This window comes from Micromys minutus (assembly GCF_963924665.1).
Source record: "Micromys minutus genome assembly, chromosome: 24".
NCBI lineage: Eukaryota > Metazoa > Chordata > Mammalia > Rodentia > Muridae > Micromys > Micromys minutus.
Genome location: NC_137959.1, coordinates 87501 through 114276, shown reverse-complemented (window position 1 = coordinate 114276; position 26776 = coordinate 87501). Strand labels below are relative to the sequence as shown.

The window sequence follows — 26776 nt, the reverse complement described above, 5'->3', positions numbered from 1 at the left end:
ATCTACTTTATTCGATATTAGAATGGCCCCTCCAGCTTGCTTCTTGGGGCCATTTGCTTGGAAGGTTTTTTCCAACTTTTTTACTCTGAGATAGTGTCTGTCTTTGTCTCTGAGATGAGTTTCCTGTATGCAGCAAAATGCTGGGTTTTGTTTCTGTATCCAGTCTGAGAGCCTATATCTTTTTATTGGGCGTTGAATCTACTTATGTTAATAGATATCAAGGAATAGTGGTTGCTGTTTCCTGATATTATTGCTTTGGTAAGTTGAATTGTGCCTGTGTGTCTTTCTTCTTTTGATTTTCTTGCTTAGAAGTTTTCTTGTTTTTACTATGAGGTGGTTCTTCTCATTGTATTGGGTTTTCCACCTATAATTCGTTGTAGTTATGGTCATATATTGTGTGAATTTAGTTTTGTATTGGAATATGTTTGTCTTGTCATCTATGGTGATTGATAGTTTTGCTGGGTATAGCAGCTTGGGATGGCACTTGTGCTCTCTTAGGGTCTGCATGATGTCTGTCCAGGCTCTTCTAGCTTTCATAGTCTCTGTTGAGAAATCGGGTATGATTCTGATTGTTCTGCCTTTATATGTTACATGACCGTATTCCCTTACTACTTTTAGTATTCTTTCTTTGCTTTGGGCACTTGGTGTTTTGACTACTATGTGTCGGGAGGAATTTCTTTTCTGGTCCAACCTATTTGAAGTTCTGTAGGCTTCTTTTATGCTCGTGGTCATCTCATTTTTAAGGGTAGGGAAGTTTTCTTCCAGGATTTTGTTGAAGATATTTACTGTACCTCTTAGTTCATATTCTTTGCCCTCTTCTATTCCTATTATCCTTAGGTTTGGTCTTCTCATTGTGTCTTCGACCTCCTGCACATTTTGGGTTAGGAGCTTTTTGGTTTTTACATCTACTCTGACTTTTTTGTCTATTTTTTTAATGCTGTCTTCAGTCCCCGAGATTCTCTCTTCCATCTCTTGTAGTCTGTTGGAAATGCTTGCATCTGTGACTCCTGATTTCTTTTTTCGGATTTCTACCTCTAGGGTTGTCTCTCTTAGTGTTTTTTTTATTGTGTCCATTTCGGTTTTAAATTCCTTCTTCCATTCCTTCATCTCTTTAGTTCTGTTTTCTTCTAGTTCTTTGAGTTCTTTGAGTGTTTTTCTTGTTTCTTCTTTAAAAGCTTGTAATTCTTTATGCTTTACCTCCTGTTCTTGTTTAAGCATCTCTATCATCATCTTGAGGTAAGATTTTGTGTCCGAGTCTTCTTCTTCTGGAGTGTTTGTCGTGCCACTATTTGTTGTGATCTGAGAGCTGGGTTCTAGTGTTGTCAGGTTGTCTTGGTTTCCCTGGGGTATGTTCTTTCCCTTTCCTCTTGCCATCTTGTTTTCAGTAATTGGTTCTCACCTTTCCCTTGTACCTGGCCTGTGTCCCAGGATCTCCATTGTTCCTGGTGGTGGATGTTTCAAGTGCCTGTTGTGCACCCCGGAAGCTGCTGGCTGGGAACCCATCCCTCTTGTTTTTGAAACAGAGTCTCATATTCAGACCTGGAGCTAATTGATTAGGCTGGGCTTCCTGATCCACATTCTCTCTCTCTCTCTCTCTCTCTCTCTCTCTCTCTCTCTCTCTCTCTCTCTCTCTCTCTCTCATTCTCCCTCTCCCTCTCTTTCCTTCCCCCTCCCCCTCTGTCTCCGTCTCTCAGCTCACCTGTTCCCCTAACTTTTTTCATAGACAAGGGAAGGCAAGTACTTTGTTGCTTAAACATCTCCCCAGCTTTATGAGCACTGTCTTCTTACAGTTTTTGAGGTTGGACCATGTATGATCTTACAGTGAGCTAATGAGAAGGCTTCATGTACCTATCTTTTGGAAAGCAAAGCCAACCAGCTCTTCATAGGTGCCCAGCCTTTTAGAGTCTTAGACAACTCTGTATTTTTGGATGAAAAAGATGAAGCCTGTTGTGCACATTACCTGTTTCTCAGGAACCATGCTAATAAAAAATGTCGCATAGAGATAAACTATAGCACACTGAGGATTCTGTACCAGGTCATGGTTATCTGCATTAAACAGAAAGTACACTGGTACTCAATCTAGGTTTTTAAGGAGAAGAAAGGTGTAGAACCATGGCACTTTAATATGGTAAGAATGGTCAGCTTGTTCTTTCCCACCTCTCCTTATCTGCATCATAGCACAATAATAGACAAGGGTCTTAAACACCTTTAATTTCTAATGGTATCTTGAGACAGTGAGTTTACTCCCTGAAAGGTCCTTAAAAGTCAAAGCAGGTAAGAAAAATCTCTGTGAGATGTGGCAGTTCTGTTTCAATAAGCCCCTGATACCAAGTGAACATTATGAAAGGATTTATGCAGCATCAAGATGTCATAGCTTTCATAGTGGAAATTTATTATTTAAGACCAAGGAGTGTGCCACACATCAGCATATCAGTCATCCAACTCTTGGGAAATGTGAGGACTCTGCTGATGAGAAATCTCTCTAAATCCCAGCTATCTCCAGTCTCCAGTGAGGCTCCTCCAGTAAACCATCCTGTGGATGTTGTTGGAAAACACAAACACACTTGAGTTTGAAACAGAGCTGGACCACTGAGTCTTTCTATGGACTTGGCCAGCTTGGTTAGTTCTCCAACTTGTAAGAAAATGGTTCCCTCATGTTGTAAAGACTACTTGCTTAGGAAGAAACTTAAGAGCCTAGCCTGGTATCAAGCATAAAGTAAACACTCAGTTCATTCTATCCTTTGTCTTCTTGCATATTTAACCAGTGGACTAAATTGGTAGATACCAAAGTGATAAGATGTTTACCACACAGTTTCTCAAGCACTCAACTTGAGAAGAACCTTATACAGGTATACCTTTACCCACTGTGCAGAAGCACTTAGTTTTGGGTACTATTTTAAGAGAAGAAATCACCAACTTTAGTTCCTATATCAACTTCCCAACTATATTTAACATTGAAGTTTTTCAAAAACAAAGCATGTTTGAGCTGTAAGATCTACCTCCTATGCCTGACTTCTTTTTTTTTTTAATTTTCTGCCTTTTGCTAAGCTTATTCAGTATTGTGAACCAAGCTCCTTTGTCTATAAACCTATCAGATTGATTATCTTGAATTGGAATCTGGGCATCCTTAGGAGGGTGTCATTGCAAGTACCTATAAACCAGGGCGTTTTAGAACTTACTTTGGCTATTTTTCACCTCAGAACCGTCCTGAGTAACTATTTGTCGAGACATTACAATTCAGCAATACTCCTCAAATCCATGTGCTTTACACCAGACCCTTCCCTTATACCTCAGCATGTGTCATTTTCTGATGTCTGTTGCTTCCTGGGGCTGTCTTTTAATGGAGATGTTCTTCTTTAAATATCCAGCTAAATTTCTATTTCTCCGTTTTATGTTTGTATTTATCTTTTCTAATCTGTTTTCACAAAGCATAGACAGAATCTTTAAAAAAAAATGGAAAGATATGCCTTTCATTTCTCCTTTCTTCTTGTTGGAGATATTCAAGGCAAGATCTCAGTACCACAGCCTGGACTAGCCCAGAACTCACTGTGTAGCCCAGAATGGCAGCAATACCGTTACTTCAGTTTTCTCCTCCTGTGTGCTGTAGTTTCTGGTGTTAGCACCATACCTAACTCTAAATGGAGCTTGCTATAACTCATTTCCGTCCTTGCTCATGTCTCATTGACCTGGAGCAGCTATAGATGAGATGATCAGGCAGTTGCCAGAACCACACTCTTGCCAGTAACTGTTCAAGTGGATTTAAGGGCACTTTCAATGTTCTTGGCACAGAAACAGTATGTCTTCACTACTCTGTCTAAGAGTGCTTCTTGGGTGCAAGAAGGTGTCATTCATCCAGAATTCAGCTGTCACTGGGATAAACAAACAGGTTTTGACAGGCTCATTAAAATTCAACTCACTTCAGTTTCTAAGCTGATGGCTGAACATCTTAAAAAAATAAATAACAAAGAAGGAGGGGATGAAAGCACTGAGTCAGTGAGAGCTGGTAAAGAAAAGGCAGAATGAGAGGACATTTAGTAGCAAGTTCAAATTCACAAGGGCTTTATTTATGCAGCATTCCAAAAGATTCAAGGAGAAGTTGTGTTGGCCCCAAGATGAAGGACATGTTAGCCAGAAGATGTTTGTTTAAAAGCAAAATATGTTGTGTTCATTTTAGTCTCTGAATTGGGCCAGAGACAAGTGGATGGAGACCTAGCTCTCTGGGGAGAGAGAAAGAACTTCACCAGGTTTCCTCCTAACCTGCAGAATATGAAAACTGAGGCATTCAAGGGCAGACTCACCTCCAAGACAAGAACAAGTCCTGGGCTGTAAAGGAGTAGGAAGCCATGTATAAGAGAGTAGCACACTGTATGATACATTTTATGGCAAAGAGTCAGAAAAACAAACCAGTTGATAACTTGCCTGACACATGAGTGTCTTCTGACACTTGCCTCTACTGCCAACATCTCGCTCGAATTTCAAAAATTTGAGGAAATTAAAGATTTCTGTAATAATTGACATCCAGAGAAAGCAGGCTTACATGTAGTTCCCTCACTAACTCATTCATTTAGCATAGGTATGGCCATAGCCACAGCCAAATAGTATGGTCAGGTGCTTCTTTGCCCATCAGCAAGATTAGAGCCTATTGCATCGTTGTGTGAAGTATTAAACACTCTTGGCAAAGAATCCTTGTGAGCCCTTGTTTGGTATTTAAGCTCAGTGACTGTCCACTTTAAACATTTCCCATAAACATTGAGAGTTTCAGGCTTTGATATTTAGAACAACTACATATATGCAACCATAAACACGAATTTCCAGTAAGGGTCATATGTGATAAACACCCATTCTCCTTGGGGCTGGGCAAGTAAAGGCCTCTTTAGGACCTAGGACTCTACAATGCAGTTGATATCAAACAAGTTGACTCCAATTCCAAACATTGTTGGGTCCAGGTTCTTTCCTGAGGTCATTTTGCATAAACAAACTAATGCCCTCTACTTCCAGCTTTTGTTCTGTGAGCAAGAAACATGCTTAGCAGTATTGCTACACACTTGTTTTATCTAATTAACCTTTATCTGAGTCTGTGGCATTTCCTAAAAGTTTGTCTACTCCACTTACAAAGCAGAGCCTTCTCTGGCTTCAGTTTTGCCTATGGGTTTTTTTAGGGATTGTATATGCCCCTACCTGGCCACCCATTAAAGATTTAAGTGAGAACACAAGGACGCACATATTTTTCTCTTGTATACAACACTCAGTCACTCCTACACATCATAGCCTGTGAGCCACAGTTCTTTCTTCTATAACTGGTTCTCGAATTTGCCAAGGACTCCTGTACCTAGAACAAGGAGCTGTGCAGTGCCCAAGTAATGACTGCATTTGCACATGACTCATTGGATAGCTTTGGGCAAATTCCTTCTAATGATTTTCCATTTCTAATAGACTAACAGGATTTCTGGAAGAATTGCATAAATGGGAAAACCCTGGTACACAGAGAACATTAGATAGATGATGGCTAAGACTCCTGATACAGCTATGCAGAGTAACAGATAAGAATGTCTCTTGCCATCAGGTACTTGGCAGATTAAAAGTGATATGAGCAGTTCTCCACATCCTCATCTGTGTTCTGAATGCTAAACAGTCAGTTCAGCCCTGTTCATCATGCTAGGGGTTTAAAATGATTTTAGAGTTTCTCTCCTGACCTTTGGAAGAGCCTGCTTGTACCCAGTATTTCCTTTCCCTTTGATTCTCAGTTTATGTCTTGTCCCTGACCAAGTTTTCATGGTAGTTAGAATAGGAATGGTCTCCATAGGCTCATATACTTAAATGCATGATCATGAGGAAGTAGTACTACTTGACATGAATTAGGAGGTGTAGCCTTGTTAGATGAAGTATGTCACTGGGAGTGGGATTTGGGGTTTCAAATGTTCAAATCAGGCCCAATTGAGGCTCTCTCTTCCTGCATGTTGCCATGCTTTGTATTATGATAATAAAGGACTAAACCTCTGAATGTAAGCAAATCCCCATTAAATCCTTTCTATTATAAGAGTTGTCATGGTCATGGAGTCTCTTCACAACAATAGACTACTGACTAAAACAACTGCAGATGCTATGCAAAACAGCAGACCCAGAGCTGACCTATCACACTGTAAAATGTCAACCTCATTGTGTCTTCTGAAGCAGCCTAGTTAGTCAGAGCCATCTCTTCCTGGCCCTCGTGGGATGCCTCTAATTAAAATGAGTTACTAAGGAGTTTCCCCTGCCTGCATCTTGCAAAGACATCAAGTTGTCTGGAACTCTTGCCTCATTAGCTAATGCCGTATGGTTCTTGAAGCCATTGTTCACCATTGCTTCCCCAGGAGAGTATGCATTTAACTCAAAGCTTCTACAGTACAACCCACCCTGTCCCCCAATTCTTTCATCCTGAACTGTTTTCCCTTATGAATGATCCCATTTCCTAGAAAATTCTGGCCTCAGAGTCTCATGTTTTCTTAACTTTTTGCTAAGTAAATCACAAGGCTGCCAAATGCAAAAGCAAATTGAGATGCCCCCAACTGAGCTGGGCCTCAAGGTTCTCAGATGAGCTGCCCTGACCTCCTCTGTGGGCCTGGAGCACAGGTACTGGGCCCTCCTCCAGGCATTTGCCTTAGTCCTTCTCTTGCCTGACATGGAGTAGCCAGACCATTTCTCTACTGTGAGCTAAGAATACTCAGGGGCTAAGACATCAATCTGATGCAGGCAGATTCGACACCTGCTGAGAGCTTCTTTCTGAGTCATGGTTTGTACCTTCTACTGTATCCTCCCATGAAAAAAAATGGTGAAGTAGCTCTTTATATCCTGTTCACATCCTGACCACCTCCAAGAGACCTCAGTAATCTCTGTAGTGGTGAGAGTTTCAACTTCTAAATTTTGAAGACAAAACATTGAGACTCTAACAGTACATCCCTGATAGAGAGACAGTGTTCTTCATAGTAATACTGAGAAAAAGTGAGATGATGCAGGTGCCATGGACTTGTATGACCTGTCTGTTCTCTACAGCTAAATGAGAGTCACAAGTCATTCTCAGCTTGTTAATTAGCAACATATTGCCTTTATACTCTCTTGCAATTATATAATAGCAACACACTCAAAACTATGTTTTGTCTAACAAAATGGCACACTTTGTTTTGGGGGCTGGTTATTAATCACATGCACTATGTTGTACAATACATTCCTATATTGACTCTGCATAGGTGAAAGTTTAGTCATTGAGAAATATCTCTCCTTGTCCCCTAACACCAGCCACAAAGCTCTAAGAAGATGTAGAGCTCATCTTCCCTTCTTTGTTCAGTAACATTGCTCTGTGCTGGTGTGATTATATTCACACCATGGGAATCTTTTTTTTTTTTCTTTTTTTATTGGATTTTTTAAAAATTTCCACTTCAAATGTTATCCCCTTTTCTGGTTTCTCCTCCAGAAACCCCTATCCCATGCCCCCACTTCTGCTTCTATGAGGGTACTCCCCTATCCACCCACTAACTCCCTTCGATCTCCCCACCCTGGTATTCCCCTATATTAGAGCATCGAACCTTCACAGGACCAAGGGCCTCTCCTCCCATTGATGCTTGACAAGGCTATCCTCTGCTACATATGCAGCTGGAACCATGGGTCCCTCCATGTGGATTCTCATTAACACTCCAAAGATACTGTCTGAGTGTGAAATCCTTCTACCCACCCCTCACACGCCTGACAGGACTGTCTACGTGTCTTGGTCATACTTGACTTCTGGTTTTCCATGTAGGCAATTATCTGCTTCCATCTATATCTACATCTTCTTCTATTGTATGCACTATTTAATTAAAAATAAAATAGTAAGTATCTTTCTAGATTCATTTAGTACACAAAGATCTATTTTTGTTTCTAATGCTGCATTGTTTTTTTTCTTTTTTTCATTTGATGGACTATGATGTATTTATTTCTCACTAAATTGTATTATATTTCTTCCTGTTTTCTCCATCCAAATTATAACCCATAATATATAAATTCCTTTATTAATAATATTTGTATACCAACATACAAAGGATTCTAAGAGAGGTACTGCTGTATCAAATGTTTTGAATATTTACATTTAATAATACTTCACAATTAGATGGGTGTATGTTGTGGATAAGCACTCATAGCTTAGATTTGACATAGTCTTGTTTGCTGTTTATATTAGGTACAGTGTCTCTATATTATACAAGAATAAATATTAATAGGGAGCCAGCCTCAGCTCCTTTAGCTCAAAGAGATGGTCTCTGACAGGCTTCTGAAATAAAGGACTATAGACTAGAGGCCAGGTGAAGCAGAACCAATGCTGCCCATGAGTAACAATGTCTGGATTAGTATTTCACTTGACCTGGAAGAACAGTAAAAGGAGGGATTCTCTTTCCTGAAAATATTGCTGCCTTATAATACTAACCCGTGCAAATTCAGGGGATCTCCATGACATTAACCATGTCATCTGAAGAACAGAAGCTGTGACCTGTTACCCAAACACACCTGTGCAATGAAGAAGAAAGGATGTAATCCAGAGCATTCTTCCCTGGAGAAAAATGTCAGCATTCCTTCCGTGTGTAGTTTTCACCGGTCACAGAGATTTATGGCATGAGACATCTCATTTCTTTGAGATCCTTCAAGTTCACAGCACTAATCATTACACTTGATGCATGCTTTCATTAACTCATCTAATCCCCATTTTACAGAGGAGTTCATGGAGGGTTGGTGAGGTTAATTGGTTTCAAGAGTTAGCTGAGCCAGTAAATGACAGAGCATAGGGCTTAAGCTTTCTTTATAAGCTCTTTGTCTGTCAGGGAATAGAAGTGGTTGGTATTGCAGTTACATAGCTCTGGAAATTTGTCCAGCCCCATTCCCCCAGGTTAGATAGCTATGAACTGCCTTAATAGCATTGCAACATTTTCCAGATTTAGTATAGTACCTGCCTATGTGGCTACATATGAGAATCACCTGGGGAGTCTTAAATCATAACCTCTAGTTTGTAAACCCCTTAGTAGTTTCTAATATGAAGCAGGTGATTTCTATTTACTAAACATAACTGGACACCCTTTATTCTAGCACTCATTATAAAGACAGCACCATTCTTTCCATCTTACACATTTCTTTATTACCTACACCCTTGTGGTGGTTTGAATGAAAATAGCCCCTACAGTCTAAGATATTTGAATATTTGGTCCCCTGATAGTGGTGCAGTTTTGAGCTGACTTAGGAGGTTTGGCCTTACTGGAGAAAGTGTGTCACTAAGGAATCAGCTTTGAGATTCTTTAAAAAAAAATTTAATCTGTAATTGCTTTTGGCAATATGGCCATTTTCACTATATGAATCCTGCCAATCCATGAGCATGGGAGGACTTACTGTCTTCTGAGATCTTCAATTTTTTTTTCTTCAGAGACTTGAAGTTCTTGTCATACCGATCTTTCCCTTGCTTGGTTAGAGTCACACCAAGGCATTTTGTATTATTTGTGACTATTGTGAAAGGTGTCCATGCCCTAATTTCTTTCTCAGCCTGTTGATCCTTTGAGTAGAGGAAGGCTACTGATTTGTTAGAGTTAATTTTACATCCAGCCACTTGGCTAAAGTTGTTTATCACCTATAGAAGTTCTCTGGTGGAATTTTTGGGGTCACTTAAGTATACTATCATGTCATCTACAAATACTGATATTTTGAATTCTTTCTTTCTGATTTGTATCCCTTTGATCTCCTTTTGTTTTCTAATTGCTCTGGCTAGGACTTACTTTAATTACTATATTGAATAGGTATGGAGAGAGTGGGTATTCTTATCTAGTCTCTTATTTTAGTGGGATTACTTTAGGTTCATTTCCATTTAAATTGATATTGGCTACTGATCTGCTGTATATTTCTTTTACTATGTATAGGTATGAGCCCTGAATTCCTGATCTTTCCAAGACTTTTAACATGAAAGCATGTTAAATTTTGTCAAATGCAATCCCCATCAAAATTCTAACTCAATTTTTCATAGAGTTAAAAAGAGCAATTTGCAAAGTCTCTTGAAATAACAAAAAGCCGAGGATAGCAAAAACTATTCTCAACAATAAAAGAACTTCTGGGAAAATCACCATCCCTGACTTGATGCAGGAAGGTAGATCAGTAGAATAGAATTGAAGACTCAGAAATGAACCCATCCACTTATGGTTACTTGATCTTTGACAAAGGAGCTAAAGCCATCCAGTAGAACAAAGACAGATTTTTTTTTCTTTTTTTTTAACAACTTTATTTTACAAAACAAAGATAAATGTACAGATTTTAAGCATTTTTTGCATAAAATTATACAATACATTATTGTCAATAATTTTTTCAGATTTTAAAATAAATTATACATGAAACTATATGAATATATTTTTAGTCAGTACTTGATTTTTTAAAGGTTTGATAGTATGCATTGAAAACTTAATAGTTACAATGAGCATAAAGTACATGTAAAACAAAATGTAACATGGAAATAGTCAAAGTTTTCTTGTTGTGTAAAGATTTTTTTGTTTTGCTTTGTTTTGTTTTCTTTATTTCTTGGACTTCATACAGTCTGTGAGTTGTTTCTGGGGCAGTGTGAGCCTCTGGGGTTAGCATCCCACTATCAGTGACTGCATATTATGTCTGTTCTTTTGTGACTGGGTTATCTCACTCAGAATGATATTCTCTAAATGCAGCCATTTTTTTTAAGAATTTGGTCAAGTCATTGTTTCTGGTGGCTGAGTAGTATTCTATTGTGTAAATGTACCACAATTTTTGTATCCATTCATCTTCTGAAGGACATATGGGTTCTTTCCAGCTTCTGGCTATTATGAATAGAGCTGCTATGAACATTGTGGTGCATATATCTTTGTTGTGTACTAAGGTGTCTCTGGGGTATATGCCCAGAAGTGGAATAGCTGGGTCTTCAGGTAGTATTATGTCCAATTTTCTGAGGTATGGCCAGACTGATTTCCAGAGTGGTTGTATAAGTTTGCAACCCCACCAACAGTGGATAAGAGTTTCTCTTTCTCCACAACCTCGCCAGCATCTGTTGTCATCTGAGTTTTGGATCTTGGCCAATCTGACTGGTGTGAGGAGGAATCTCAGGGTTGTTTTGATTTGCATTTCCCTGATGGCTAAGGATGTCAAGCACTTCCTCAGATATTTCTCAGCCATTCGATATTCCTCAACTGAGAACGTTTTGTTTAGCTCTGTACCCCATTTTTGAATAGGGTTGTTTGATTCTCTGGTGTCTAGCTTTTTGAGTTCTTTGTATACCTTAGATATTAGGCCTCTATCTGATGTGGAGTTGGTAAAGATCTTTTCCCATTCTGTTGGCTGCCGTTTTGTTTTCTTGACAATGTCCTTAGCCTTACAGAAACTTTGCAATCTCATTAAGTCCCATTTGTTAATCTTTGACCTTAGAGCTTGAGCCATGGGTGTTTTGTTCAGAAAATTTTCTCCTGTGCCTATGTGTTCTAAGGTTTTCCCTACTTTCTCATCTAATAGTTTCAGTGTATCTGGTTCAATGTGGAGATCTTTGATCCACTTACACTTGAGCTTTGTACAAGGAGATAAGAAAGGGTCTATTTTCATTATTTTGCATGCTGAGTGCCAGTTGGACCAGCACCATTTGTTGAATAGGCTGTCCTTTTTCCATTGAATGTTTATGGCTTTTTTGTCAAAAATCAGGTGACCATATACATGAGGGCTTATTTCTGGATCTTCTATTCTATTCCATTGATCCACATGCCTATTTCTGTACCAGTACCATGCAGTTTTCAGCACAATTGCCTTGTAATATAGCTTGTTGTCAGGGATAGTGATTTCCGCAGATGTTTTCTTGTTGTTGAGGATGGATTTCACTATTCTAGGTCTTTTGTTATTCCATATGAAATTGCACATTGATCTTTCCAATTCCATGAAGAACTGTGTTGGAATTTTGATGGGGATTGCGTTGAATCTGTAGATTGCTTTTGGTAGGATGGCCATTTTTAAAATGTTGATCTTTCCAATCCATGAGCATGGGAGATCTTTCCATTTTCTGAGATCCTCCTCAATTTCCTTCTTTAGAGGTTTGAAGTTTTTGCAAAGACAGCATTTTCAAGAAATAGTACTGGTTCAAATGGTGCTCAGCATGTAGAAGAATATAAATTGAACTATTCTTATCTAATTGTACAAAGCTCAAGTCCATGTGAATCAAATACCTCCACATAAAACCAGACACACTAAAACTAACAGGAGAGAAAATGGGCACTGGAAAATTTCTCTGAACAGAACGCTAGTGGCTTAAGCTATAAGATCAAGATTCCACAAATGGGACCTTATAAAACTGCAAAGCTTATGTAAGGCAGAGAACACTCACTGGCACAAAATGGCAAACAACAACATGGGGAAAGATTTTTGCCAATCCTACATCTGACAGAGGGATAATATCCAATATATATAAAGAACTTAAGAAGTTAGACTCCAGAGAATCAAATAACCTATTTAAAAAAAAAACAAAAACAGAAAAACAAAAAAACAAAAAAAAAAAAAAACGGGGACAGGGCTAAACAAAGAATGTTCAACTAAGGAATATCAAATGGCAGAGGAGCACCTAAGAAATGTTTAACATTCCTAGTCATTAGGGAAGTGCATATCAAAATAGCCCCCAAGATTCTACCTCACACCAGTCAGCATGACTAAGATCAAAAATTCAGGTGACAGCAGATGCTGGTGAGGATGTGGAAAAGGGGAACACTCTTCATTGTTGGTAGAATTGCAAGCTGCTACAACCACTCTGGAAATCAGTCTGGAAGTTCCTCAGAAAATTGAACATAGTACTACCTAAGAATCCAGCTATCTCCTCCTGGGCTTATATGTCCCTCGCAACCGTCTCGCCTGCAAGAACGACGCTGCACACGAAATAGGATTCTTCTGCGGTAAACTTTAATGCTCTCGAGAGGCAGAGCATAAGCTTGCAACACGTGACGAAGAAGATGAAGAAGACCCTGAACTATCTAGCCCATCCCCTTATAAAGGGATCAGTCCTTGCCTTGAACGTGGAGCCCCCTGATTGGTTGAAACTCATCAGGCCCTATGACGCCACGGGAGAGGCAGAGCTCAAGGAGTGGCAAGTTACCCAGCACGTGCGCACATGACTTGTTTACTGCTAACTCCAGCCGGATGTCAGCGCCATCTTGTAATGGAGAAGGTGCAGGCGGCGCCCCACACATATACCCAAAAGATCCTTTGTATAGCAAGGACACATGTTCCACTATGTTTATAGCTGCCTTATTATAATAGCCAGAAGCTGGAAAGAACTCACATTGTCCTTCAACAGAGGAAAGGATACTGAAAATGTGGTACATATACACAATGGAGTACTACTTAGTTATTAAAAAAACAACTTCATAAAATTCTTAGGCAAATGGATGGATATAGAAAATGCCACCCTGAGCTAGGTAACCCAATTACAAAAAAAAAAAAAAAAAAAAAAAGACATATGGTATGCACTCACTGATAAGTGGATATTAGCCCAAAAGCTAGGATTACCCAAGATACAATTCAAACTCAACCAAAAGGAAGACAAATGTGGGGATGTTTCAGTCTTTCTTAGAAGGGTGAACAAAAATATTCACAGGAGGAAATACAAAGAAAATGTTTGAAGCAGAGACTGAAGCAAAGGCCATCCAGAGACTGCTCCACCTAGAGATCCAGCCTATATACAGCTACCAAACCCAGACAGTATTGCTGATTCCAAGAGTGCCTGCTGTCTGGAGTCTGATATAGCTGTCTCCTGAGAGACATTGCCAGAGCCTGACTGAGGTGGATGCTTACAGGCAACCATTGAACTGAGAATTGGGTCCCCAATGGAGAAGTTAGAGAAAGGATTGAAGAAGCTGAAGGGTTTGCAACCCCATAAGAACAACAATACCAATCAACCAGAGCTCTCAGAGACAAAACCACTATCCAAAGAGTAGAAATGTATGGACCCATGGTTCCAGATGCATAAGTTGCAGAGGAAGGCCCTGTTGATCGGTGGGAGGAAAATGCCTTGGTCCTACCAAGGCTTCATGCCCCAGTGTAGGGAAATATAAGGGAGGGAAGTCAGGAGGAGATGGGTGGGTGGGTGCGTGGATGTACACCCTCATAGAAGCAGGGGGAAGGGGAATGGGAAGGGTTTTTATGGAGTGGAAAGTGGGAAAGGAGTTACATTTGAAATGTTACTAAAGTATATCCAATAAAAATAACTGCATGATAAAAATGTAAGCTTTTCCTGTGCTTTGTGGTTCAAGATGGGATCTCACAGCATACAGTTTCTGCCAAGTCTAGCTTGCTACCAAGCTTCCCTACCATGACAAATTCTTACCATTCTGGAACCCTAACCTGAAATTCTTTCTTCTATAAGTTGGCTTGGCCAATGGTGTTTTTCCACAGTGATAAAAGTATTTAATGCAGCCATTTTTCTTTTACTACCACTGGGTTTGTGGGCCTCGTAGCCATTTGACTTTTGTGTATACACATTTAGCAGAGATGAATTGATAAATAAGAGCATCCATTACATTGCAATGACTCTTGAAACACTTCAATAAAAAAAGAAGCCTGGCCACAGACTGACAATATTGTCAAGAAAATCATGTAGTTACAAGTGATTCTAATGTGTAAGTATGGAAAGCCTACAGAATATATCTATATCTATCTGTCTAGATAGATAGATAGATAGATAGATAGATAGATAGATAGATAGATAGATAGATAGATAGATAGATATTCCTGTGCTTGTCATGGCTCAAAGAACCCAACTTTAAATGCCAGTGACCTAACAAAGAAAGGAAGACCAGTTTCATGTGTGCTGTTACTTGTCATCCACCATTATATTTTAAAGAGCCATCCTTGAGCTACTGAGCCATCTCCTATCAGCTGTGTCTTACCACAACAGGTCAGATCTATTTGAATCAGAATGGTGTCACAGATCCTGAATTGGTTAGTGTGGACCTCAGGGACAGCTTCAAGTGAAAGAAATCTCACAGCAAAGGCAGTTTCCAAGAAAATACCCTATCTCTCAGCTTTCATGGCTGATCTGGCAAGGCAGGCTTTTCTTACTTAATCCTTGTTTCTTAAACCCAATCTGGTGAACATATACTGAAAGATTTGCTGGTCCCAGTGCAGGCAACCAAAAAAAAATAGGAAAGAGATCAGTCTCCCTGAAGCCCAGGATCAAACTCGGGTAACAAGGACATCACACCGTAAAAACAGTTTCAGTCCTGCAGATCCAAAGCTGCAGGATCTACATGTCACTGGGCAGCAACAGGATACTTGAGAGGAGTGCCAATGAGGATCCAGGATTGACAGTATAACAGAAGCCACAGGCCTCAGTGACTCATTGCAAGGAACATTTACAAGCAAAGATATTTGGAGAAAGGGGTGTACTGTGTGACACACTGCTGCTTTCATGATGAGGTATTTGTTTTGTTTTTTGTTTTTTAATTGAAGGTAGGTTGCAAGGCTAGAAGACACATATTAAGGGATGGAGAAATGAGTGAGTTTGGTGTACATAATATCAAGTTATCAAAGAATAAATAAAAAGTTTAAACAATATATATATATATATATATACATATATATATATACATATATATATATATATATATACCACTATTCTCAAAGTTAAGTTTTGTCTGTGGTGAGTAAAAAATGTCTTTATCTCATTAGATGCTGAGAAAGCATTCACAAAATTCAACACCCCTTCATGATAAAAGTCTTAAAAAGATCAAAAATGCATGGCCCGTACCTTAACATAGTAAAAGTAATATACAGCAAACCAGTAGCCAACATAAAACTAAATGGAGAGAAACTTGTAGCAGTCTCATTAAAATTGGGGACTAGACAAGGCTGCCCACTGTTGCCCTACCTATTCAATATAGCACTGGAAGTCCTGGCCAGAGCAATGAGACAGCAAAAAGAAATCAAATGGATTTACATTGGAAATGAAGAAGTCAAAATGTCACTATTTACAGATGATATGATAGTATACTTAAGTGACCCCAAAAATTCTTCCAGAGAACTTTTAAAACTAATAAGCAACTTTAGCTAAGTGGCAGGTTATAAAATTAACTCAAACAAATTAACTCAAACAAGCCTTCTTCTACTCAAAGGATAAACAGGCTGAGAAAGAAGTTAGAGAATGGACACCCTTCACAATAGTCACAAAAACTATAAAATACCTTGGGGTGTCCTTAAACAAGCAAGTGAAGAATCAGTGTGACAAGAACTTAAAGTCTCTTAAGAGAAATATTGAAGGAGATCTCAGAAGATGGAAAGATCTCCCATGTTCATGGATTGGCAGGATCAATATTGAAATATGGCCATCTTGCCAAAAGTAATCTACAGACTCAATGCAGTCCCCATCAAAATTCCAACTCAATTCTGTAAAGAGTTGCAAAACAATTTTTACAGATTCATCTGGAATAAAAATAAAAACTAGAATAGTGAAATCTATTCTCAAGAATAAAAACACTTCTGGGGGAATCACCATCCCTGATCTCAAGCTATATTACAAAGTAATTGTAATAAAAACTGTATGGTATTGGTACAGAGATAGGCAGGTAAATCAATGGAACAGAATTGAGGACCCACAAATGAACCCTCACACAAATGGTCATTGACCTTTGACAAAGGGGCTAAAAACAGTCAATGGAAAAAGGACAACCTCTTCAACAAATGGTGTTGGTTCAACTGGCAGTCAGCATGCAGAAGAATGCCAATCGATCCTTTTCTATCCCTTTGTACAAAGGTCGAGTGCAAGTGCATCAAAGATCTTCACATAAAACCTGGTAAACTGAAATTATTAGAAGAGAACGTGGGGCAGAGTTTAGAACACATAGGCACAGGGGAAAATTTCCTGAACAGAATACCAATGGCTTATGCTCTAAGATCAAGAATCAACAAATGGGACCTGATGAAATTTCAAAGCTTCTGTAAGGCTGAGGACACTGTTAAGAAGACAAAATGGCAGCCTACAGATTGGGAAAGGATCCTCACCAATTCTACATCTGATAGAGGGCTAGTATCTAAAATATACAAAGAACTCAGAAAGCTAGACTATAGAGAATTAAATAATCCTATTTAAAAATGGGGTACAGAGCTAAACAAAGAATTCTCAACTGAGGAACATTGAATAGCTGAGAAGCACCTAAAGAAATGCTCAACATCCCTAATAATCAGCGAAATGCAAATCAAAACAACCCTGAGATTCCACCTCACTCCAGTTAGAATGGCTAAGATACTCAGGTGACGGCAGATGCTGGCGAGGATGTCGAAAAAGAGGAGCACTCCTTCACTGTTGGTTGGGTTGTAAACTGGTACAGCCACTCTGGAAATTAATCTGGAGGTCCCTGAGAATATTAAACATAGTACCACTCCTGAGCATATAAAACAAAGATGCTCCAATATGCCCCACCATGTTTATAGCAGCCTTATTTATAATAGCCAGAAACTGGAATGAACCCAGATGTCCATCAACAAATGAATGGATACAGAAAATGTGGTACATTTACACAATGGAGTACTCCTCAGCTATTAGAAACAATGAGTTCATGAAATTCATAGGCAAATGGATGGAACTAGAGACTATTATTCTGAGTGAGGTAACCCATTCACAAAGGAGCACACATGGTATGCACTCACTGATAAGCTGATACTAGCCCCAGAGTGCTTGGAACACCCAGTACTGAGGAAACAATTCACAGACATAATGAAGCTCAAAAAGAAGCAAGGCAAAAATGGGGATGCCTCAGTTCTGAGAAAAGAGAACAAAAGTCTCATGGGAGTAAATGCAAGGTCAAATGGAGGAACAGGGATTGAAGAAAAGATCACTCGGAAGTCACCTCACCTGGGGATCCACCACATATGCAGTCACCAAATCTAAGCTTGTCCCAAAAAGTACTTACTGGCAGGAACCAGAGATGCCTCCTCTCAGGGACTATGCCAGAGTCATACAGCTGAACATGTTTGCAGCTAACCATCAGTCTGAACTCAGGGATCCCAATGATGTTGCTAAAGAAAGGACCTAAGGAGCCGAAAGGTGTTGCAACCTCATGGGAAGATAACAACATTATCAACCAACCAAACCCTCCAAAATTCCCATGAAGTAAAACACCAACCTCTCTGTGCACTTTGAAAGACCTATTGATCCAGTTGTATGTAGCTGAAGATAACAGTGTCTGGTATCATTGTGAGACGAGGCTTTTGTTCCAGAGAGGGCACATTGTCCCAATGCAGGGGAATGACAGGGCAATGGGGTGGAGAAGCAGACCAGAAGGGAGTGCACCTTTGTGAAGGCAACTGGAGGGGGAGGGGGATGGGAGCAGGGCAGGATAAAGGGATAACATCTCAAATGTAAATACAGAGTATCTAATTTTTAAAAAACCACTTTTTTCTCAGATAGGCATTGAACATAATTATAGCAGTTATGTAAATTATATGATAAAGACTTATAGCATCCAGTCCATCATATTTGGCAAAAGTATTCTATCATCTGTCTTTACTTAAAGAGTTTAGAGTTCTATACCTGAATTATGTTTGATTTTAACTTGCATTTCCATAAAAACCATCCTTTCAAATCTAGATCATCTTCTTTAATGCTAAACAACTTCAGTTTAATTATGAGACTATAACTAGTCTTCAGCTCTGTCAGAAATATGAGAAGGAAACAAGTATTACCTGGATATGTAGGAAGCACAAAAGCATAGCTTCCAAAATATATACAAGTTGTAGACATAGCTGACTGCCTGGTCAATATTTTTATATTCCTTATAAGGTTGGAACATTGTTCTTTAGCCTTCTGGTCCAGAACCATCTGGCAGACTTTGAGTGAAGCAGGAATAATGAAGTACTAGCTTATCCTGTATTAGCGGAGCTAAACAGTTGACTATCCTTTTTTGAACAGTAATTGTCTGCAGAATGAAATTAGAGTATTTCTACCTAATAGCTGGCTTGCCACAATTAAAGAGACTCCAATTGGATGTAATGATGTTCAGTATCTTCTTTGAAGTGGGATGGGAGTTCTGTCCGGAGCAGACAAGTCGCCTAGTTAAAAGATCTACAGTGCGGTAATATGTGGCTCTCTGATGCTTTTGAGGACTATTTATATATAGTATATATGCGCTATTAAACCTTGACTACACTTAGCTATTAGTTTTTAATATTGAAAAGACTTTATTGTAACTAAATCAGAATATAATATTGCCGTAAATTTACTATCTACCTTTTAACTTGCATTTCTTTTTTTAATACTCTCTGTATTTACATTTGAAATGCTATCCACTTTGCTCACCCTGCTCCCATACCCATCTCCCTCTGCTTGTCTTCATGAAGGTGCTTGGCTTGGTGCCTTGGCTGAGGTGGAGAGGATGACTGCTGTGTGTGTGTGTGTGTGTGTGTGAGAGAGAGAGAGAGAGAGAGAGTGTGTGTAAAATATTGTACAATTTTCACATTCTTTTGGGGTATGTCCTTCCTGATAATATTAATGCTCCATGATAATTTGAGTCAAGAGTGTGGCTATGTCTAAGCAAAATTATAAACACCGGGACGTTTATGACAGCCCTGAAGGCTATGGGAAAAAGCTCTAAATACATGAGTTCAAAATATATATAATTACTCAACTATGGAAAATATACAGATGTACTATGAATTATGAGGGATGTCATAAATCGAAAGAAACAAAGTTATAGTATGAGCAAGCTTTTCAGAAAAATACAAAAATAGACAGATTTTTGAGTTCAAGGTCAGCCTGGGAAAAAGCAAGATTAGGACCAGGTGTAGTAAAAGTTTGATTTCTGGATAGGGTCCCACCAAACTAGCTTATTGTCTGTGCTTAACAAATGTAGACAGATTTCTGCATTATTTTGCAATGTTAAGAATCAAAGGGCTGTGATCTCAGGGGATACTGATTCATAAGATAATCAAAAGGAAGCCTGTAGTAAATGACTGAGTTAATATGTTAAATAAAAGAATGGACGTATGTTCTGCAGGAGATGAGGTATTTTAGGATAAAAAGAGAGAACTCCTTGGAGAACGTGCACACATGCAAGCATCCAGAACATGGACTTAGTGATCTCTCAGAATAACCAGCAGAACATAAGTCTTCAGCTTGCATCCATGACTTAACTTTGAGTCTTCCTTTTTTCCACTTTCAGACACCCTTCTTTCAGAACCCCTCTGTATGCCAAGGCTGGTCCTTTCCTTAAAAAAAGAAAAACAAAACAACAACAACAACAAAATGGTACTAGCTGTACTAATGGTATCATGTTTCCAGGCAAAACACTGAAGAGAAACTAGTGTTTGTAAGAAATATATTTTATATTATGTTTACATCAGGATCTCTTATTATTACTGTGATAAAATACAAAATAATACAAATTTACTATTTTAACCCAGTAGTGAAACTATCACCACAACCTTTCTCCAGAAAGTACTAAGCATTTCCCATCTATTCTTTCATATGGAGAGGGGATGTTTCACAGATGTGGATTAGTTTACAGTAGGTGAGTATCTGGCAGAGCCTGGTATTAAGACTAAGACTTTTCATCTACAAACTATGCATCTTGTATGTGAAAGTTCACTGCCTGAGATTTGGGAAGAAAACCGCATCACTGCAGGTATTTAGGTCTTATCTCAGTACAGCAGACTATAATCCCCAGGTAGCTAGTGTATCTAGTTCCCTTTCACTGCTGATCTCTTTCTTCTGTTCTATACTGTTCCCCAGGAGTTATACTGCTGCTTCTAGACAAGTTGCGGAAGATGAAATGGGAGCAGATGTGGAGACTGACAGCAGAGAGGGAACTCATGGGTATGCTGTCTACCTCCTTGGCTGACCAAGTAAGTGACCAGTGACAAGGACTCTTATACCTGAGTACCCTCAGGTTAATACACGCTATGTAATTATGACAGTAAACACTGAGAAAAGGAGTTGTTCTTATGGTTTAGTTTAGCTCTTGCTTTTTCTGAAACAAGTTCTCAGTATACACACCAGACTGCCTTGAAGTAGCAGTTAACTTCCTTCAGTTTCCCAAATTCTGAGATTTAAGGTATATGCCACCATGCCTGGGTTAAGAGATTCATTTTGGGCCACAGTTTAGTAGGCTCTAACCCATAGGTGGTTGACCATGTTGCTTTCAGTCTAATAACATAACACTACAGAGCACATGGAGAGTCATGTCTGCTCACCCCCATGATAATGACACCAAAGAAGGCACTAAAGCTCCACAATCCTCCTTCACATGTATTTTCCCAGTGACTTTAAAACTTTCCACTAAATTCTACCTATCAAAAGTTTAAAGTTATCTAGTGGGAAGTCAGGGAACACTGTAACCAGTAGTTTAACATGAACCTTTAGGAGAATATTCCATACCCCAAATTACAGCAAACCTAGTGCTCTTTCTGAAAGAATACTATTAGTAATTGGATGGGTCTCAATTCATTGGATTGTTTATGTACTCAGTCAAGTCAGTGACTGAACACTGGATACTATGACATGTAGAAAAGTAGCAAAAGTAAACAAAGGACCTGATTGTTTTCTTTATTTACATTTTGTATATGGATTTATACCTGAATTTATGTCTTTGAATCTTATGTGTGCCTGATGCCTAAGGAGGCCAGAATAAGGGATCTGAAAGAGAAATCTGTGATTGTGAACCTCCGTATGGGTGATGGGAATCAAACTCAGCTTCTCTGGAAGAACAGTCAATTCTCAGTAACACTAAGCCACGTATGTCTCCAGCAATAGGACCCAGGTTCTTTACCTCAGAAAGTTCATTGTTTATGGACTCAAACTCACAAGTGGATGACAGTCTGCTATGTTAAAAGGCATCAGTACCAACTTTAATTCCAGTGTAGCCTGTGCTACAGTAAATATTAAAAAATAAAAATGCTCACCTCTTTTCTGGACCTGAGGCCTCACTGCTCAGGCCCAACCTAGATGCGAAGCGCACACCTCTGGCGCCAGGTCTGAGCCACCACCATGGCCCAACTTATTTATGCAATTCCCTTCCCTTGGCGGTTTACTGCTGCCTGTTTTCCGCCTCTGTCCCAGGGTGTTTCTGTACCCCAAAATCTCACAAACACAACTCTGTAGCCTAATAGCTTTTTATACAGGTTTATATATCCAATTTTCAACCCACAAATCCTCTACACAACAAGATTGCATCAAATTGACAAACATACAAACTGCCCTTTTATATGAGATACTAAACCTGTAAAATCCTTAATGTTCATAGCTATTTAGCACCAATCAATCCCACCTGGTTCTAGTTGGTCCTTGGGAAGCTCCATGTTGCCAGGATCTTCCACCTCAGTCATCTGACCTCCTCTGACCTCCTCTGATCTCTCAGCACCTCTCTACTTCCCTTGTCCCACCCAGTCACTGGCTTTCAGCCTTTCTTGGGAAGTGGAATTAACATTAAAATACAAACAGCTTCAAGACAATCTACATTAAATACCTATCCCCTAGGGTCTCAAAATACCCAGGTGTATTCCCAAATATTTCACTTACTTCTGAAAAGTAGCATGTAGTGTATAAACTAAAACCATTACTGTAGTTCTTATCCTGGTCATCTTGAACTCAGGGAATCGCATTTACGCAAGAAAGACCAGCTTTAACCAGACAGTCTAAAAAAGACCCTCTAACTCCAACAGACTAATATTAACTAATATTCATTAAAACATACTTATGAGGCCTATTTGACCTCAGAACTCATCAGTCCTTGTTGACGATCTTAAGATGTGATATAGATGCTTTCTCTGAACTTTACTCATTTCATTCTTTCCTATGCACACTGAATTCATGCCACATCATTTTGCTCATGATTCATTTGTCAAATTTCTACAAAGTTTTCAAATAAAGAGGAAATAAGAAAGTCTTCAGGTTTACATCACTGTTTCTTTTTTTTTTTTTTAAGTATTATTATTCAGTATTTCCCAAGGAACCAAAACTGACCTCCCTTCTTAAACAGTGAGATACAGAATAAGTGAAAAAATAATATTAATCCATGCACTAAGACCTGAGGGGATAGTTGTCTACTATTCTCTTTTTTCAAGTCAGATAACAATAACATGAGTTTATCCCCGAAAGCTAGGAACTGTACGTTGTGTCTAGTGAGGATGGTTTGTTCAACCATCTTATACCATGAAGGCCCATAATTCACCTCCCGGCACCACTTGTCAAATAGTTGTATAATAAGTAAGACTTTATATTGTGTTTGAAAAAAGAACTCAAACAAGGTGTGCGTGTGATGTGTGTGCGTGTATATATATATATATATATATATATATATATGGCATGTGGGAGGAATCTTCCTGGAAAAGTGGGAGTTTAAAATAAGTAGTTGAACTCTGGGTGCTGTAGACTGTAGAAATCCAATGAACATCCATCACCAGAAACACAGGGCTCCAACCTAGGATGGGGGGAGGGGTATGAAAAAGAGATTTCATCTATTTTATGAGAGTCAGCATGGGAAAGCCATTCCCTGTCTGCTCTGTTTAAATTCCCTGGATGATGAGCACCTAGACTTATAAGCATCAAGTCCGCTAGGTTGGCCTATGAAATTCCCCTGTTTCTGTCAAATTGTCACCCCTTGGTTTCTCTAGCAAACAGGCAGGAAAACTGCTTATGATGGGGACACCAATTCTGTATTCAGAGCAGGATATTTAAAAGATGTCTTTCTCTAAGCTGAACTTGACATTAACTTGATTGTGTCTTCAACTTTTATTCCACAGGATATTTTCAATGCTGTTATCAAACAAAATCCCTTTCTGGTGTATCAGCTTCCCTGCTTCTGGAATGTGCAGCTGTCAGACCACACCCGCTCTGAGCAGTGCTACAGAGATGTGTCTGATTTAAAGGTAGGTGAAGAGGTTCCATGGCCGGATGTGGTTCACATCTTCAACATAGTCCTGGTTGAGCACAGAAAAGTTGGGTGTGGTAATTGGAAAAAAAAAATACAAATAAAAAAATAAACAGTGTCTGCGAGCCAATGGGAAGTGTGGTGGAAGATGTCAGGTCCCAGGAGAACAGAAAGAGCATGACTTTTATCTGTATTGGCTATTTTCTTTCATTTTTGACTTTCTGGAAATCATAAAACTGCTAGAGTAAAGAATCAGTTTGTGTGGATTTTTCTCTTTCCATCTATGTCAGTTGTTTTGATTCATGTCCAATCCCCTAATCCACTGACTTAATTCAAGTAAAATTATTTGTGGAGAGGTCCACTTCATGCCAGATACTACAGAAGATATGTGAATAACTTCTTACTTTGAAGTCACACTGTAGAAGGGCAAAGAAACTGGGATGGAAGTGGTTAGAAATAAATACTCCAGGAGCCATGACAAGTGAAAGCGAGTCAGAGTGGAGAAAGCAAACGCATGTCTCACCCTTCTTCCAGTAGATGGGATGGTGGCAGACAAGTTTTCATTGTAACTTTCTAAGTACTAAATATTGAAGAAAGCCTCACTTTAAGAATACATTGGGGCAGGTTCTATGAGCCAGCTGTTCATAATGTCATACAACATACACTGACTGTGCCTGAAATGAATAACTATGTATTTAGTTGATGAGTCCATATAATTTTCCCTGACCAAGTATAGTGATTGCCTTCAGTTCCAAAGGATGAGAACTAGGACATTTCAGATGTCCTCCCAGTTGCTTGTATGATGTCATCAAGTCAAACTCATATGTTCTTAGAGTAAGACACATGTGGAAAGGGAAGTCCTAGTGCATAGAAGGAAACCATGTCTTGGTACTGATAATGGCTCACAGCCCAATCTAATTAAAAAGAAAAAAAAAGTATCTCAAACCTTGCCTTCCTCCATCACCTTGTATCTTATGATTATTTATTATAAATACTTTGCCTATTCTACATGTGTCTACACACAGTATAGATTTCAGTGCCAGTGGGGGCCAGAAGATTACAGAATCATTGTGGACAGGCTCATGCTTGTCCTTCTTCTTGCCTGTAGAATAGTAACATTTTCTTCTTTGTACTTTTAAGGAATGTTTTTTTACAAAGATACAGTGGTTCCTGAGGAAAAGCAAATAGTTATAATTTGTAAGTGGATATTTTATTTACATTTCAAGCGTTATTCCCTTTTCTGATTTCCCCACTGCAGACCCATGTCCCCTCCCACTCCCCTCCTTTCCCACATACACACTCTTGCCTCACTACTCTAGCCACCACTTAGTATCTTATTTTTTGAGGTATAGTCCAAACTGAACATGTAGGTCACTCATTGGCTGGACTGACTGACCAGTGAATTCCCACAATCTTTACCTGCTCATGTTTTTGTTTGTTTGTTTTACATACATGCATATAACACATACATACATACATACATACATACATACATACATACATACATACATACATACATACACACATACACACATACACACATACACACTGACACATACAACCACACACAGTGCCCAAATAATATGAATTAAGGTAAGGTCCTCAATAATATCTTTTTGTCTGAAATCTTAAATCTAAATGAAGAATTCTAGGTACTTTTAGTAATAAAACCATTTTCCAGATTCAAGAGAAAATTATATGTAGCATATGTTCTTTATAAGAAATGGACCTCAATGAAAACATAAAGATTGACAGTAACATTAAGCAAAAATAATATCAAAAAGTACCCAATAAAAGTTATATTAATTAACTGTTATCAGATAAAATATTTGTGAGAGAGATGGGCTCAAGTTAAAAAAAAATCAATCAAACTAACCAGGCAGGTATAAGCATCCCAGATCTGCATATATCATGTGCCAAACCACATTTTTTATGTATATGAATACACTATAACTGTCTTCAAACGCACCAGATGGTTTGTGAGCCACCATGTGGTTTCTGGGAATTGAACTTAGGGCATGGAAGTCAGTGCTCTTAACTGCTAAGCCACCTCTCCAGCCTGCCACATGTATTTTAAAGTATATAAAAGTATAAGGAATGTAAGTATATCTACAATTGCACATATTCTAATTTCTATTTATACCTAGGTATAACCAAGATATATATAAGTTATGTATATATAAGTATATATATATATATACCAAGTTATTATAACTTCAGAGAAAGAAAAGGATAAACCTCCTTTCATAATGGAATGTTTTTACCATCTTTTAAATATGAAAAGATGTCAAAGATAAGAAAAATATAGAACACATGAATAACACCTAACATACTTGATTTATAGGGTAAATAAAGAAGCTTCTGTGGGCGATTAGAATATACATTCTTATCTACTTCATACTCAACACTAACCATAAGGTATCCCATGTACCAGACAACAGAACAACTCTCAGTACATTTAAAAGAATGATATTATACCATAATGTAGCAAACAAAGTAATCTTGATTTAAAGCCTGTTACAATAAGACGAAAGTCATCTAATTGATTCAAATTAAGAATCTACTTCTACATTCCTTGTAGTTCTAAATGGTAATTGTAATTGAAACTGAGAACTTTTTAGAGATTAAATGAAATTGAAAGCAATCCACATCGGAAAATATGAGAGTGAATAAGCATACAGAGGAATGCATAAGCTTCAGTGTTTGTATTAAAATGAAGGCTTCAAATTACTGTGCCAAGCTTACCGCCTGAGATGATACAGAGTGAATGTGAGGATAAACTTAAAGAAAATAAAAGGACATAAAGAACAGCAAAAATGATTAACAAATTGTGCAATAAAGTCAGAAGATTATTGTTTTCAAAGAACCAGAGGTTTACAAAGTCAGACAGTACT

General features: G+C 38.6%; 1 protein-coding gene across 1 annotated transcript in view; it reads left to right on the top strand.

The window, feature by feature from the left end:
- The window catches only part of LARGE1 (LARGE xylosyl- and glucuronyltransferase 1), a 405800-nt gene that overhangs the window by 313831 nt on the left and 65193 nt on the right, over positions 1 to 26776 (top strand). Inside the window, exons 8-9 of the mRNA XM_080936852.1 lie at positions 20747 to 20859; positions 23755 to 23880. Of these exons, the coding sequence (XP_080792978.1) occupies positions 20747 to 20859; positions 23755 to 23880 (239 nt within the window). The remainder of the gene's footprint in view (positions 1 to 20746; positions 20860 to 23754; positions 23881 to 26776) is intronic.